Here is a 14170-nt window from a genome sequence, read left to right as displayed (position 1 = left end):
AGATGTAATTAAGTAACTAGTGCTGAGGCTGTGTAGGTGTTAATGAGAAAAAAGACAAGCCTCAAGAGAATATTCTTCCCATGTTGCCAAGGATGCCATTCTGGAGTGACAGCAAAGGAAAGGCCACAGGAGGACTGTGGAGAAGCAACTGGTAGCAGCGATCTTAGGACATAAGGGTAATCTGATAACTCCATTGGTTATCAGATTGGGACATTTAGTCCCAGAAAACTAATTACAGAGAAATGATACATGTGCATGTATACACAATATAAAATACCAGCTCTTGTCCCACATGGGGTCCTCATATACTTACAAAGCCCCGTGTATACTGATTCAGGTTATCCACTGCTGCTATCTTTGATAATTCTTCCTTCACATATGTAGGAGGAGAAATATCTGGAAGGCCTTGGCCAAGATTGACAACAGAGGGGTCTGCAGCCAGCTTAGTAAATTCAATCCTAAAATGAAAAAACACTAACATAAATAAGTACTCCAGTTACAGAGTTAGCTTTTTATTACTTCATGGTCTTATTATCCCAGCCACTGTCAGCCTACCTCATCAACCATTAGTAAAGAGAGCTAATAAGAATAGTTCACAGATTAGAAGATAAATTCCATGAGACATTAACCACATTTTCTTTGCCACCTTCCAGCGCCTATCACAGGGATTGGCACATTTGTTAAATGAGTAAATCAGTGTGTGGCTCATTAACTTACTTTTATTTCTACTTAATAGACAAATTAAAGTGTTTTTTATTTATTTATTTTATTTATATATATTTTACATCATTCTTTATTTTTGTAGAATGTATGCTTTCTCCTCTCAGGTGTAGTCCCTGTAACACTCCCACCACCAATTCACCCTGCACCATCACCATAGTCCCTTGTGCTCTTCCCTCACCTGTTTTGATCCCTCTCCCTCCTCTGTAGAACATCTCCAATTTACTGTTGCCTTAAAACAAGTGCTTTTAGTTACAGATGATAGATAAAGCAAATAATTCCCAACAAAGGATAGAAAATATGGGGAAAAAACCTCACCAAATTATTATTGTTTACTGTCAGATACTTACCACACGTTTTTATCAAGTCCTTCAATACGTTTTGCATTTTTGAATTTTAAAGAAGTTTTCTGAAAAACAAACATAGAATGTATTTTTAAATTGCCTTAATCATTATTCAAAAATATCAGGAAATTATAGGTAACTCTTCCTTTTCCCCATTGTACAACAAAAAAAACAGCATCATAAAGATAAATTCCAGAATCCCAACACAAAATTGCGAAGAACCCATCTCCCACCAACTTCCCTAAGAATATCCTCTCTTACAAATCTTAGATGTTTATTTAAAGATGTTAAGAACAAAAATATCATTCTAGCCTAAAACATCAATGTAAAGACCTGAAATAAAATAAAGGGAATGATAACAATACTGTGAAAAATACATTGAGTCAAGCTCTAAATAAAGATCATTTTAGATAAAATATGTTAAGAGGTTAGCAAGTGAATTCCTTGTATCATATACAGGAAGCACTCAACAAATAGTATTTAAACTACTTAATAAGGGGTCCAAATCATCATCATCATCACAACGTCAATAATAAGTAATATTGCAAGTACTTAGTATATGCCAAGCACTGTTATAGCTTTGCATAGTTAACTCACTTAATATTCACAGCAACCTCACTTAGTGGTTCTATTATTAGCTATCATTTACATATGAAGTAAGTAAGGTACAGAGAGAGTAAGATCACATAACTTTACATATATTCTCCCCACATTTACAAACGCTGGGGACATTTAGACCCAAACAGACTTAATTTAGGATCTGAACCCAGACAGTGTAACAGGCACACAGTCAGGACTATTTCCATGCAGTGTCTTTCATGTAACCAAGTATTACTAGAATGCTGTCTCTTAAAGGAATGTTAGACATTTAGATTAGTTCTTCTTATAGCAAAGAAGCTAGGGGTGTGGTAGAAAAATATTAAAAATTAAAATGATCATCCAGCATACATAAGCATTGATGAATTAGTTTTGAGTTCACTGTTAACAAGCTGGTGGAAATAAAAAGTTATGTTCGGCAGCATTTTTGCAAAGAATTTTCTAATAAAATATTAAAGTAATTTTAATTCAATCCAGGAGGAAGATAATGATAATGGTTATTAAACAGGCCATCGTTCTCCTTCTTTTCAAATAATGGAACAACCAAGGAAAATACTTTCTTCACTCTCATATTTTTATTTTATTTTATTTTTTTATTTATTTTTATTTATTTTTTATAGAGGCATGTTTTATTTATTTGTTTGTTTGTTTGTTTATACATGCACTGGGTACAGTCAGAAGCGCGGGAGGGTGAGAGAATTCACCAGAGCCAGAGCGGGGAGCAGAGCAGGCAGAAGAACCAAGGTACACTGCTGAGGGGAGCAGCGGGTGGCAGGAGAGGTCTGCGCGCCATGTGGGACCCTCCTCTGGTGGCCGGGGAGCAGCCGGGGATCGAACCGGCGCCGCAGAGGCTGCGGGCAGCTTCACAACCCAGCGCTCAACTGCTGCGCCACCAGGGAGGCCCGCTCTCATATTTTTAATCTCTGAAACTCCAGTGAAGTAAATCACATGCAAATTCTCCAGAGGTTAATGTGCCTTTCAGAAGAGCATTATGATTAAATAGCCACCTGAGCATGATGTTGTTCTAGAGACTGCAATTATAAAACTAAAAAGTCCCAGTGGAATAGACAGAAAAAGATAGTTTAATAACGTCTTTTACCAGCTTTAAAAATTATTTAAAATGTATCTATTTATTTAGTATGTGACTATAAACACAAAGTACATATTCAAATATAAAAGTGTGCCGTTCTCACTGCCTCTACTCCCTCCCAACTCTCTGCCTTAACCATCCTAATATTTCAACAATTCTAAGATCTCTCTCACCTCTGTAGCTTCACATGTGATCATTGTTGCCTTTATCCAAACAACCTTTCTACATCAGTGTTTCTCAAACTTTTTCATCACTGCACCCATGAGACTTTTAGACATTTTTTTTTAATCATTCCTCTTCTCTCCCCCCCCCCAATTAATTATTAAGGAGTAAAATTTTTTCATTTTCAGATAGGGATGTGCTTTGGATGGTCATCAAATATTAGAACAGCTAAGATTTATTTCACTTACCAAGCACCAATGTTCTCCTGCTTGTGGGGTAACACTCCTGTTGAGAAGATATGTTCTATACTCAGTTTAATCCCTGGTCCCACCACCCTGTTCCTGTGATTGGCTCACTCCTATTCTGGTTGTCATATTCAGTTCTCTAGATATATTTCACTTCACTCCAACTCAAGATTAGGTGTTATCCTTTGTGCTTCAACTACATGGAGTACCTTCCAGCATTTACTATATAATATTTTGCTTGTTTCCATGGTCTGTATCTTCCCTTAGGTTGTAGGGTCTGTGGAAACAGGATTATATCTAAGTTGTTCACTGATGTCTATCTGTATCAATCAGAGTTTTCTAGAGAACTAATAGGGTGTGTGTATGTGTGAGAGAGAGAGAACGCAAGAGTGAGCAAGAGTGTGTGAGTATGTGTCTATATGCATGAATCTAAAGATTCAGTGATATATGGGGGCTGATAAGTTCAAAATCTACAGAACAACCTAGGCTGGAGACCCAAGAAAGAGGTTATACTGAAGTTTGTGTCCTAAGAAAGTCTGGGAGCAGAATTCCCTCTCCCTGCAGGGGGGCCTCTGTCTTCTCTTAAGTCTTTTAGTTGACTGAATCGGACCTAGCAGACAAGTTGCTTTACTTAAAGTCTACTGATTTAAATGTTAATCTCATCTGAAAAATACCTTAACAAAGACATCTAGACGGATGTTGGACCAGATATCTGAGTGCCGTGGATCAGCCAAGCTGACACATAAAATCACCCGACATGAAGTCCAACACACAGTACTATGTCTACTAGACAGCAAGTTTTCAGCAAATTATTAATAAATGAATGAAGGAAAAAAAAAACAACACTTGCACTAAGAGTGAATTTATGGTGTCAGCAAGTTTGGCATATAATATCAGTCAGCTTAAGTTCATGCTTCAGTAACAAATGATCCAAAGTCTTGGTGACTTAAAACCATAAAGGCTTTTTTTCTTTTTCATGCTACCTATCCAATAAAGATCAGTTACTGCTCTCTTCCATGTCACTGTCACTTTGAGTCATAGGCTAGTGAAAGTGCTCTATTTGGGAATAATGTCAGTTTGATGGTAGAGAGAAAAAATTCTTAGCAGTTTCTGCTTAGATGTATACACATCACTTCTACTTACTTTTTAATGGCTAAAGAAATTTTATGGATCTGCCTGACACCAACAAGGTAGAAATGAAGTCTAGGGGTATAATGAGATAGGTGGTTGCTATGAGTTGGATTGTGTTCTCTCTCCTCTCTTCCCCAGCCTCCACCCATATTCATATGTTGAAATCGTAACACCTAGTACTTCAGAATGTAACCTTATTTGGAAACAGCTCCATTTGCTGATGCAATAGGTTGAGGTCATTAGGGTGGATCCTAATCCATGACTGAGGACAATTTGGAGACAGACTGGCATGCAGGAAGAATACCACATGAAGACAAAGTAGAGATCAAAGTGATGCTTCTAAAAGTCATGGAATGACAAAGATTGACAGCAAACCTTCAGAAACTAGGGGAGAGGTATAAAACATATTTTTCCTCACATTCCAAGGACTCAACCCTACTGACTACTTGATTTTGAATTTTGAGCCTGCCAAACTGTGAGATAATACATCTCTGTTGTTTAAGTCACTTAGCTTGTGGTGCTTGTTAAGACAGCCCAAGGAAACAATACAGAGATGAAAATTTACAATATACCCTTACAAGACATTAAGTTACAGCACTAGAAATAATTCTGGGGGAATTATGCATGAGCTCCAGATGGGAATATATAATTTATGAGTCAGCTAACTTTGTGAGGTGGCTTCTGCTCCCAGGTGTATTAATGTGTGTTATACATATACTGCACTGCTATGTTATAAACACAAAATGGTAGAGAAGTAACAAGCAGCACCTTTTTGTTGTTAATTTGAAGCTGAAAATGCTGTTCTAAAGAATTACCACAAGGTGGCACTGCTGGCAAAAATGAGAAAGTTTATTCTTTAAAATGTTTACTGCAGTGGTGCTGGAACAAGGAACGTCTGGAAATTAGAAGGCAAATTATTACCCATTATCCTAAGGCCTGAACATACTAAGTTTCAAATGTATCCAGTTGGAGGATGCTGCTTATAAAACCGGAATCATTTAGACAGAACACCATGTAGAAAGTCTTCCCAAATAATGGGTTGAAGTTGAGGAAACGATTACCCTTTCTTCTCTTCTCTCAACTGCACACTAATTCTATTGAAGTTCTTTATTATCAAAGGTCTAACATACTCAGAGTATGTTTTATCTTTATGCAACGGATGGCAGAACCTATTTAGAGGTGCAAGAACTGCCCATGAACAGTTCTATTTAATATGTGCCCTATTCAAATATAACCATCTCAGAGAGGGCTGCCAAAACCATGTGCCCCGGGCCTCCCTGGTGGTGCAAGGGCTTGAGTACAGTGCTGTGAAGCTGTCCCAGCCTCTGCAACGTGAGTTCGATCCCTGACATGGAGCTACCCACATGGCAGACCTCTACTGACTCGCCCACTGCTCCCTTCAGCAGTATACTTCAGTCTATCTGCTTGTTCTGTTCCCTGCTCTGTCTCTGGTGGATCCTCACACCTCCCACACCTCTGGCCTGTACCCCAGTTCTTGTAATCATAAATAAATAAATATTTAAAAAAAACCTTAAAAAAAAATGTGCCCTAATAGTACCCATTTTCTTTCCCGTCAGTATCAGCATGAACTCTAGCATATTTCTGTATTTACTTTTCTTATGAATGAAAACCTCAGAAGACAAGACTTTATCTTGTTCAGTGCTGCGCCGTTCAGTATCTAAAATAGCACAGGCAGGTAATAAGCTCTAAAGTATTTTTGATCACATGAATGAAATTGTATCTCTTAATTATCATCACTTTGAATGACTTCAATGGCATACTGCCTCTAATTCATCATCAGCAGTGCACCCAGAGTTATATACTTAAAACACAGATTCCTATCATGCTTTAAAATCTTTGGCTACTGTCCCAATTCTATGGAATGTAATTCAAATTTCAATCTGGCATTCAAGGTCTTTAATCTATTTCCAGCCTTCTCTCCTATACATCACCCTCTGTTGTGCTTCTGTTTTCCATGTTTTTATTCAGGCTATTTCCTCTGTTTAATATGATCTTCTCCATAATCCCCACTCAAAAATGACTCCCAATAGATATCCACTTCATAATCCCTGGAAACTCTTACTTTCTATGGTAATATTCACCCCTAGATCCTTGCAGATGTGATTAAGTTAAAGCTCTTGAGATGGGAAGATTATTTAGAATTATCCAGGTGGGACCTAAATATAATCACAGGCACTATACAGATCAGACAGGAGATTATGCATGCACAAAGCCATTAAATTGTGATAATCTGTTATAGCAGCCACAGAAAACTAATATACCCAGCTATTTAAATACAATTCACTGGACAGGATATACTTTAGACTGAATGTCTTCATATTCCCAGTTAAAATGAATTAATTAAAAATTAATTAATTCTGCTAGGCTCCCCAAGACCTCTCTCCTTCTAACTATTATAATTTCTACGATATGTGTATACATGTCTGTTTTCAGGTTTTCTTTTAGAACCTGAACTTTGTCTCATTTCTTGTAGCTTTCAAATTGCCTACATTATATACACAGTATAGTGCTAAGGGACTACAGTTGTGGAGGGGGGGGGGAAGCAAACATTGTTTAAAAATGAACAATAATGTAAAATATATCTAAATAAAAAAAGATATTAATCACATTGACTACAAGTATGGCTTAAAAAATTTAGTAAACTCTTTGAAGCCTCCATTTTCTTATTAGTAAACTGAAGATGAAAATAGTACTTACAATATTGGGCAGTTACAGGATTAAATGTCACGTAAACACTCATAAAGTGAAGTGGCACATGGTGAACACTCAAAAATGTTGATTATTATTGCTTGACTCAAAAACTCTAACATTATGATAGTACAAGAAATCACCAAGTGCCATCCCCAAATGTTCCACTTTGAATTAGGATCATTTTCAGGGGAAGGCAACTAAGAAAAAGCAGACATAAGAAAAATTCTTTGCATCCCCCTCTCCCCTGGAAGAACAGGGAAATTCCTAATCACATGAAACAACTCTAGTTTGTTCACAGCTGGGAACACCAAAGGAACCAAGATAACAAATATGATTAAAACAACTCTTGTCTTCTACTCCTAAATCCATTTTCCTTTGTCTTCTCCCCTCTCTACAAATAACCTAGGAAAAGGCAGCTGGAACTCCTATACAACCCTGGCGGGAATGTAAAATGGTAGTACCACTTTGGAAAACACTTAGCAGTTGCTTAAAAATTAAACATAAATATCATGTAGTAAGATTAGAAATTAAGTGCCATTCTTGGCACAGCAGGCAGGTTTGGGAGGCTTGAATGGATAGGGTTGCCATGGGAACCAGGACACTAAACCAGTAATCTGGATCCTGAGCAGCAGAGTTCCAGGAATGCAGAAGCAGAGTCAGGACACATTCTACTCAAAGGTCAATGCACAAGACTAGACATTCTGGATAATCACTGATTCCCTGAATAAGAAGCCCTTGAAAACAAAATATAAAAAAAACACTTGAGATCTTCTACCAGGGTAGATGCCTCTCCAGTCTTGCCTGCTGCGCCTCTCAGCAGCGTATTTAATAAATAAATCCACATTTTCTGTTCTTCACTCTGTCTCTGGTGAATTTTTCCAAAATCTCCTCCCCAACCCATCCCACCCCCTATTTCCCTTTTTCCATGCTTACAGCCTATACCCCGATTCCTCCCCACCATGATAAATCAATACGACACGGCCCAAGGTGCCATGAACCTAAATTGAGGGGGGTGCTCACAGGAACCAAAGACAAATTTAAGTGCTTTCACTATCTTGCTTTTCTGCCTCAACTTGCACCTTGCTGTCTCAGCTCAGATGGCTTTGCTGGTGGGAAGTGTTGGCCAATTAATCTCAATCTCTCTTCCTCTCTTTGCTCTTTCTGTTCCCCTTGTAAATAAACTTTTTTTTTTTTAATTCTCTGCTTGCTTTTGGGGCTTGTCTTGAGTTCTCAAGTGCATGGTGAGGACTCACACCCAAGTCACCCCCAGTTCCTCTTGGGCTGTGCTATAACACCATGTCCACATAATAGCTTGCACATAAATATTTATAAAAGCTTTACTCACAATAGCTCAAAACCAGAAGCAATCCAAATGGCTATCAACAGGTCACTGGATAATGTTATATCCATATGATGGGATAACACCCAGCAGTAAAAAGGAATAAACTAGGGATACATGACATCGATGACTTTCATAATTACACATGTGAAAAAAACTAAAAAAAAAAAAAATCAACATATGCATGATCCCATTTACATAAAACAATAATCTAAAAACAAAGCAAGCTAACCAATAGCAACAAAGAACAAATCAATCGTGAGGCAATATGAACAAATCACAGTCAGAAAACTTTTAGGGATGATGAGAATGTTATGTGTGTTGGCTGTGGTAGAGGTGTCACACTATATACATTTAGAAATAATTGAATTTTGGATACAGTTTATCATACCTTGATAAAACTGATTTTTAAAAAGTTCCTTATGAAACTAGAGATATACTTAACATATTCTCTAGCAATTACCGTTCTTGGTTTTAACTAAAGAATTTTAAAAAACTACGTTCTCTATAAAAACCTGAACACAGATGTTTACTGCAGGTTTATTCACAACTGCCAAAAACTTGGAAGCCAGGAAGATAGTCTTTGGAAGGTGAATGACTAAACTGCAGTACATCTAGACAGTGAAGTATTAATTAGTGCTAAAACAAGATAAGTTATCAAGTCATGAGAAAACATAAAGGAAACTTAAATGCATGTTACTAGGTGAAACACGCCAACCTGAAAAGGCTACATATTATATGATCCTAATAATATACATTCTGGAAAAGGAATGGAGACAGTAAAAAGATCCCTGGCTTTCAGGGTGGGGGTCTAGAAAGGGATGGATAGGGAAAGGGTTTTTTTAGGACAGTTAAACTATTCTTTTTGATGCCATAATAGTGGATGCATGTCATTATACATTTCCAAAAGTCCACAGAATGTACAATACTGAATGAACCCTAATGTAAACTCTGGACTCTGGGCCACAATGCTGTGCCAACATAGGTTCATGGTAACAAATGTACCACTCTGGCCCATGATGTTGACAGTAGGGGGAGCCAAGTCGTAATATGTGGTGGCAGGTGCTATACAGGAATGTAATTTCTGCTCAATTTTGCTCTGAATCTGTAATGCTCTAAAAAGTCTATTAAACTTTTTTAGAAGAGCTGCAAGGCTACTCTAACATATCCTTTTTCTCCCTTTGGACAAAATGCTCCCAAGCAAGTAGATATTAACAGAATTCTCAGATTTTAGATGTTTTCGAAGGTATAACTGCACATGAACAAAAGGCGAACTATTCTTTTGCCACTAGATGGCAGAAAAGGAAGACAATGTTCCTGTAACTGTAAGAGAACAGTAAGTAAAACTCAGAAGTAGAAATGCAAAGTAGGAACCTTTGACTTCAAATTACACAAAGAGCTAAACTCATAGTAAAGAAAGGGGTTAATATCCAAGATATATAAAAAACACATACAATTCAACAATTGAAAAAAAAAAACCCAAGTAGTAAGTGGGCATGAGGTATGAACAGACAATAACCAAAAAACAACCTATGATTCTTGTACAAAAAAGTGGAAGATTCCCTTAGATACAAGTACACCTTTATACCAAAGGAGGTGTTAAAAATAAATGTCCCAAATGCAGCCTCCACCAAAACTTAAAACATAACCTAACTTGTTTCAACCTCTCCCAAAAGGAGAATTTTAAATCAATTAGGCTGGGGTTCCATGGTAAGCACGAGCGAGTAAGCTGCATAAGACCCCCTTTGGTAAGATGGTTTTCCCTGAAATCTTTATTTTTTGTTATATCTTCTTTCTTACTAGAAAACCTTTCCATTTTATTTAATTCTTCGCAGGCCTTTCTATTTGCTCAGTAAAATCAATTAGATATCTAAATTTATTTGGATCAATTTTTTTTAAACAGTGGTAAGGAGATGTTAGATATAGACTAAATGTACAATAGATGAGGTTTTGACCTCAAAATGTGGTTTTTGTGTTTTTCTGGAAGCCATTTCCATTTTAGAACTTAAATAGACTTTTATTTTTTTTTTAAAGATTTATTTATTTATTTATACAAGCACTAGGTACAGTCAGAAGTGTGGGAGGGTGAGAGAATTCACCAGAGTGGGAGCAGAGAACAGAACAGGCAGACTGACGAAGTACACTGCTGAGGGGAGCAGCAGGCAGCAAGAGAGGTCTGCGCACCATGTGGGACCTTTGCCCGGCAGCCAGGGATCAAACCAGCGCTGCAGAGGCTGCGGGCAGCTTCGCAACCCAGCGCTCAACCATTGCGCTATAGGGGAGGCCCACTTAAATAGACTTTTAAAGAAGTTTTAGTTTCACAACAAAATAGAGGACAGAGTTTCCCTAAGTCCCTCTTCACCCCCAGAATCTCTCCTACTAATATCCTTCTTCAGAGGGGTACATTTGTACTATGTTGATGGACAATGCTGATGACATTGAAACATCATTTTGTTAGAGAAGAAACCCATCCTCTGATGTCTTTACAGACTTCGTCTCCATCTCCATGTTGAAGAGAGCTCAGGTGTCGAGAACTACAATTTCCAGCATGTCATGAACTGAACATCCTGAATGGGGAAGCAGCTGGGAAGGAGTAAGGTGGATATATAGAGGAACGCATGCTATGAAAAGGAGACTTGTAGACATACTTGGGAGAGACACTTAGAAGAGATACGTGGGTGAGAGAAACATGGGGAGGCTTTGCCTGGTCCATGGCAGAGATAAAGGTAGTCACTATCTTGGTCTCATGATAGATTATGTGATATAGTTTGAACTTTAACTGTCCCAGCTCCCTGGTCCTGCCTAATTCCCTTCTTGTGGTCCTTTAAACTTGTGCAAGCAGTGGTCACACTTCAGGGAAGGCTGTTTGGCTGGGCATTTGCCCATGAGGTGTTGGGTAATTTTCAGAGTTTTATTAGAAATATAATTTCTTCTATTCATGTCCATCAATTTTATTAAAAATCTTTCATACTAATCATATGCTTCCTTTGCCTTTGCACATGTTGATGGCCAAATCCCTTTTATAGTAACCACCCCCTTAACAGTTTGGGGTCCCTTTTACCCATTGGTGGTAACTAATGATTTTATCAACTAGAGGCCATAGTTTACATAAGCGTTTGCTCTTGGTGTTGTACAATCTATGGGTTTTTACAAATGTGTGCTATGTATCAATCATTATAGTATACAGATAGAATAGTTTTCATAAGAAATCCTATTTAGGAAGGCTATTTTGAGGATAAGCAGATAATAAATTATTAATGGAAAAAAGTAGAAAATGGGCTACAGATTGCAATTTGAATGACTTTAAACCTTAAATGAAGAAGAATAATCTAACAAAGGGCTACATTGTTAACTAGTAGGATTCAATAGTTAATCCTTCCTCCCTTGCTTCCTCTCTTCCTTAAATCTCCCTATTTGTCTCTTCCTCACTTGTCTATTGTGTTCTCTGGCTTTCCAGCATCAGAGAATAAATAAATTTTTATCTCCCAGTTTCTAAGCTTTTAAGATTTAGATGCTAAAACAGGGAACAGACAGTAATTTTCATTGTGAATTCTGCTTGTTTCTTGACTTGTTATGTAACAGTAATTTTTAAAAACATTTAAAATATTATTTAAAATTAGAGAAGCAACAAAAAAATTTTTTTTAAAGTAAATGATATAAATAGAGTGCAGGCCATGCCACATTACAGCCCCTTCCTCTGAGGTAACTTTTATAGTTAATTTTCTATGATAAGAGTAGTATAGATGAGAAGGATTTTCTGGTGAAAACAGGTTTAAAGTTGTCTGGCTGTTTCTAATAAATCTTTCATGATTGAAACTTATCACTGCTCCTGATAATACTGAGCAGTCTGCTTTATTCATTGATTCCAGAGCAGGAAGCACATGTATTTGTGTGATTATTTTCACTGCAAAGGTTCAATGAACTGTAGGACTTTTCTGATATGGGTGTTAAAGATGGAAAGAATGAATCTGAATAACGAATGCATTGTTAGAGATTCTTACTTGGGATGCATATCAGAATTAACTTGGAAAACTTTTCCAAAATATACCCCAGACTTAATAGAATTAGAATTTCTTAGGATGGACCATGGACAAGTGCATTTTAACAGAACTCCACAGATGGTATAATCTATATACAAATACCCTTAATTTAACATCATGGCTTGATCTGATCACCCTCAGTGAGTATATCTACTTCTTTGTCTTGAAACAACTCCACATGGAGGAGTGTCTGAACTAAGGTAGTCATGTTACTAATAAAGAAGAAAGACAGAACTTTAGTGTTTATATAGTAGAAAGTGTTAATGTGCAGAAGGAGGAGCTGATGATGGCTTTCATAAAAATTTCAAACCTACATAAAAGTTGAGAGATTCTAATTGGGTTTTACAAGATAGAACTGCCAATATTCATCCCTTCTGACCTTCAAAAATGACAACTTGTTATCATTCAACATAATATAAACCACTTACCGATAGTATATATATTACCCAGATTCAACAATCATCAAGATTTTGCTCATTTGCTTTATCTCTTCCCTTTTCCTTTTAATTTTTTATTGGTAATTTTAAAGGAAACCCTAGACCTTAAATCATTTCACACCTATATACTTAACATAAGTCTTTAAAAAAATGACTTTTTAAAATATCACATTTCAAATTCATTGTCACTCCTAACTAACAAAGTTGCTCAGTACCTATATTTGTATTTCTCTGATTATCTCCAAAAACACCCTTTTACTATTTTGGTTGACTGGATCAATTTCCTAAACAAAGCCCACAGATTTTATTTGGAATTTGTGGTTCTTAACTGACCTTTTTACCATAGAGGAGTCCCTCTAAAATACCCCTCTCCCATTTTTCCTTAAGCCACTGACAGCTGAAGAAACTGGGTCAATTATCTACTCCTGTATTATGATCCACATTCAGGATTTATTGTTTTCTATGATGCAACATTTCCTCATCTCTAATCTGCCACCTCTCCTATAAACTGTAAGTCACAGGGCCTGGTGACTTACAGTCACTATAATACCTTTTCTTGAGTGGACATAGTCTGCTCTTTAGAGTGCCAGAGCTGAAAGGGGTGTGTATGGTGTGTCTTGGTTATGCCCCCTCTAACAACTGTGACCATCGGTAAGTCACTAAAGCTATCTAAGCCTCCACCTTTTGTCTTTGTAAAACTGGCATATAATAACTCATAACTTGAAGAGTTTTGAGAACATAAAATGAGATGAAGAATATAAATACCCAGGACTATGCCTGATACATAGACAGGCAAACAGCTACTCGGTAATGTCAGTTCTGGCTGATGACAACAGATTGACTTCAGTTTATAGAACAGAAATATTGATTCTGATAAAATATCTGAAAAATTATATCTTGTAATCATCTTGTCATCACAGAATATATACAATATTTTACCTGTGATAAGCAATACCTACAGCAGAAGTAGAGAGTGCAAGGACTTTTGAAGAATAAATTGTCTTCAGGAGTTGTGTGCTGCTCCCTAGGGAGCAGATTCTTCTTGAGGCCAAAAACATGCTGCATGATAGAAGAAAATTTGAGAAGAAAATAAATACATGACACATCACTATCAGATAAAGAGAGCCAGCTGATAGACCATAAACTTACATAGCACAATTGAAAGAATAGTAGTTTAAAGTTTTTAGAAACAAGCTATTCAAAGTTGTTTGGAAAGAATTACAATTGGTCCTTGACAAATATAGAGAATATATGAATGAACCTTAGGTTACTTTCTTAGATTCCAGGCATGCATTCTAAATTACTTCTCTGAATATGTAAAATCTTTATAAATTAATAATTTAAGTGGGCTGT

General features: G+C 36.9%; 1 protein-coding gene across 1 annotated transcript in view; it reads right to left on the bottom strand.

The window, feature by feature from the left end:
• Positions 1-13875, bottom strand: part of KYAT3 (kynurenine aminotransferase 3) — a gene marked incomplete at both ends in the record, with an annotated part of 42539 nt that extends 28664 nt beyond the window's left edge. Inside the window, 3 exons of the mRNA XM_084243184.1 lie at positions 314-458; positions 1071-1129; positions 13777-13875. Coding sequence (XP_084099310.1) covers positions 314-458; positions 1071-1129; positions 13777-13875 — 303 coding nt within the window. The remainder of the gene's footprint in view (positions 1-313; positions 459-1070; positions 1130-13776) is intronic.
• Between the last annotated feature and the right edge of the window lie 295 nt (positions 13876-14170).

The sequence above is a fragment of the Talpa europaea genome (assembly GCF_964194135.1).
Source record: "Talpa europaea genome assembly, chromosome: 9".
In the NCBI taxonomy this organism is placed as follows: domain Eukaryota; kingdom Metazoa; phylum Chordata; class Mammalia; order Eulipotyphla; family Talpidae; genus Talpa; species Talpa europaea.
The sequence above is the reverse complement of the archived record's forward strand: the minus strand, read 5'-3'. Positions and strand labels throughout refer to the sequence as shown.